Genomic DNA, 1,872 nt, shown 5'->3' on the forward strand with positions numbered 1-1,872 from the left:
TTTCACCTCTGCCCCATCTCCGGTCCATTTCACCTCTGCCCCATCTCTGGTCCATTTCACCTCTGCCCCATCTCTGGTCCATTTCACCTCTGCAGCATCTCACCTCTGCTCCATTTTCACAATTTTATCATTACACACACACACACACAAACACACACACACACACACACACACACACAGACTCTCTCAACCCAGTGCAGAACCTCATCCCCTCACACTGGGACCACTGCCATAGCTGCTTGGGGATCTGCCTGCCTCAAGTCTCCCTGTTGTCTGTCCATACTTCATTTATCTATGAGCGATTCCCCTAAAGCCCAGTCCGACCATAAAAGCTTCTACTCAATAAACTCCGGTGGCTCCTACTACCTGCAACAGCAAACAAAAACCCTCTGTTTAGAACCTGCCCCCTCCTCCCTTTCTAGCTCCCCTCTACCTCGATTGCCTCCATGTACTCTTAAATCCAGCAGCCCTGGCCTTCTGGCTGGCAGCATGTCTCAGCTCTGGCCATTAGTCCAGGAACCCAAGCCTGGAACGCTCTATCCCCTTTCCTCCAACTACTGATCTCCCTGGTTTCCTAAAATCCCACCGCCTGGGGCGAGCCTTCCCCAGCCCCTGGTGATTCTGGGGTCTTCCCTTTCTTCTCTCCTATGTAGCCTGTATACAGCTCCTTACTAGATTTGCTTTGCTTGCCTGTTCTCTCCCCCACGAGCCTGTGAGCTCCTGGGGGGGAGGCACTGTCTCTTTTTGTATCCCCAGGGCTTAGCACAGGGCCTGGCACACAGTAGGCACTTAACCAATGCTAACTGACCAACTGATGAGCGTGGTACACAGTAGGTGACTAATGAATGCAGCTAGATGTTGCAGTGGATAAAGCACTGGGTCTAAGTCGTAAAGACTGAAATTCAAATCCAGCCTGACACATTTACGAGCTGTGGGACTCGGGCAAGCATATGAACCTCTCGTGTCGCGGTGTCCTCAGCGGTAAAATGGGAACTGCAGCACTACCGCCCAGGGTTGTGGGGACCAAATAAGATGTTTGGGAAGCACACAGTAGGCACCACAGAAATGCCAAGCAATCATTCTTATAATTATTACTAGTTATCATGAGATAACTGTGAAGCACTTGGCACACAGTAGGCGCTATATCATGCCATGATGATAACTCCACAGCTCTTGGCACAACGCTTAGCTTAGCACACAGCAGGCGCTTAATCAATGCTGCCAGCCACAGCTTCCCCTGGCCCACGGGGGGGGGAGGGGCACTGACGGGGCGCGCGCACGCGTATAGACGTGCCGCAAAGCGCACGCGCAGACTTGCCTCCCACTCGGTCAGGAAGCGCAGCGCCTCCTCGCGGCCAACGCCTTTGTGCCGCCGGAACTCGTCCTTCACATACTGATCGCCAAGGGCGCGGAGGTCGGGCGGCAGCTCGCGGTGCAGCGCCAGGAGCCGCCGGTACAGGGCCCGGACGCGAGACGCGTGCGGCCCCACCATGGCGGTGCCAGCGGCCTCACGGCGCCAGCCCCGGGGGGCTCGCGATGCGCCTGCGCGCGCCTCTCGGCTTCGTTACGGCTCCCTCGGGAACCTCCTACTTCAGGTCCACTTCCGCCTTAGCCTTCGGACGCTGCCAATGCGCCTGCGTACTGCCCCCCCCCCACCTCTGAATGGCCTTTTCTTCGGGGCAGTTCCCAATGCGCCGGCGCACTGCACAACTTGGGGAGGGGTGGGCGCGGGGGCGGGGCGGGGGCGTATCTTATAGGGCCGGGCACGCCTGCGCACTGTCCAGTCTCTTATCAAAGACCCAGCGTGTCTGCGCATGGGCTCTGTTTCTTTGTCGCGGGAACGCTGGCTTGCAGTGCGCCTGCGCTGGGCCG

General features: G+C 57.5%; 1 protein-coding gene across 1 annotated transcript in view; it reads right to left on the reverse strand.

Moving 5' to 3' along the window:
- SDHAF3 (succinate dehydrogenase complex assembly factor 3) overlaps positions 1-1,566 on the reverse strand; it is a 28,017-nt gene extending 26,451 nt beyond the window's left edge. Inside the window, exon 1 of the mRNA XM_069094478.1 lies at positions 1,319-1,566. Within this exon, the coding sequence (XP_068950579.1) occupies positions 1,319-1,492 (174 nt within the window). The 5' untranslated portion in view covers positions 1,493-1,566. The remainder of the gene's footprint in view (positions 1-1,318) is intronic.
- Between the last annotated feature and the right edge of the window lie 306 nt (positions 1,567-1,872).

Source organism: Petaurus breviceps, unplaced genomic scaffold (assembly GCF_028583685.1).
Source record: "Petaurus breviceps papuanus isolate PSGF00001 unplaced genomic scaffold, PetGlider_PUasm1.0 218, whole genome shotgun sequence".
NCBI classification, from domain to species: domain Eukaryota; kingdom Metazoa; phylum Chordata; class Mammalia; order Diprotodontia; family Petauridae; genus Petaurus; species Petaurus breviceps.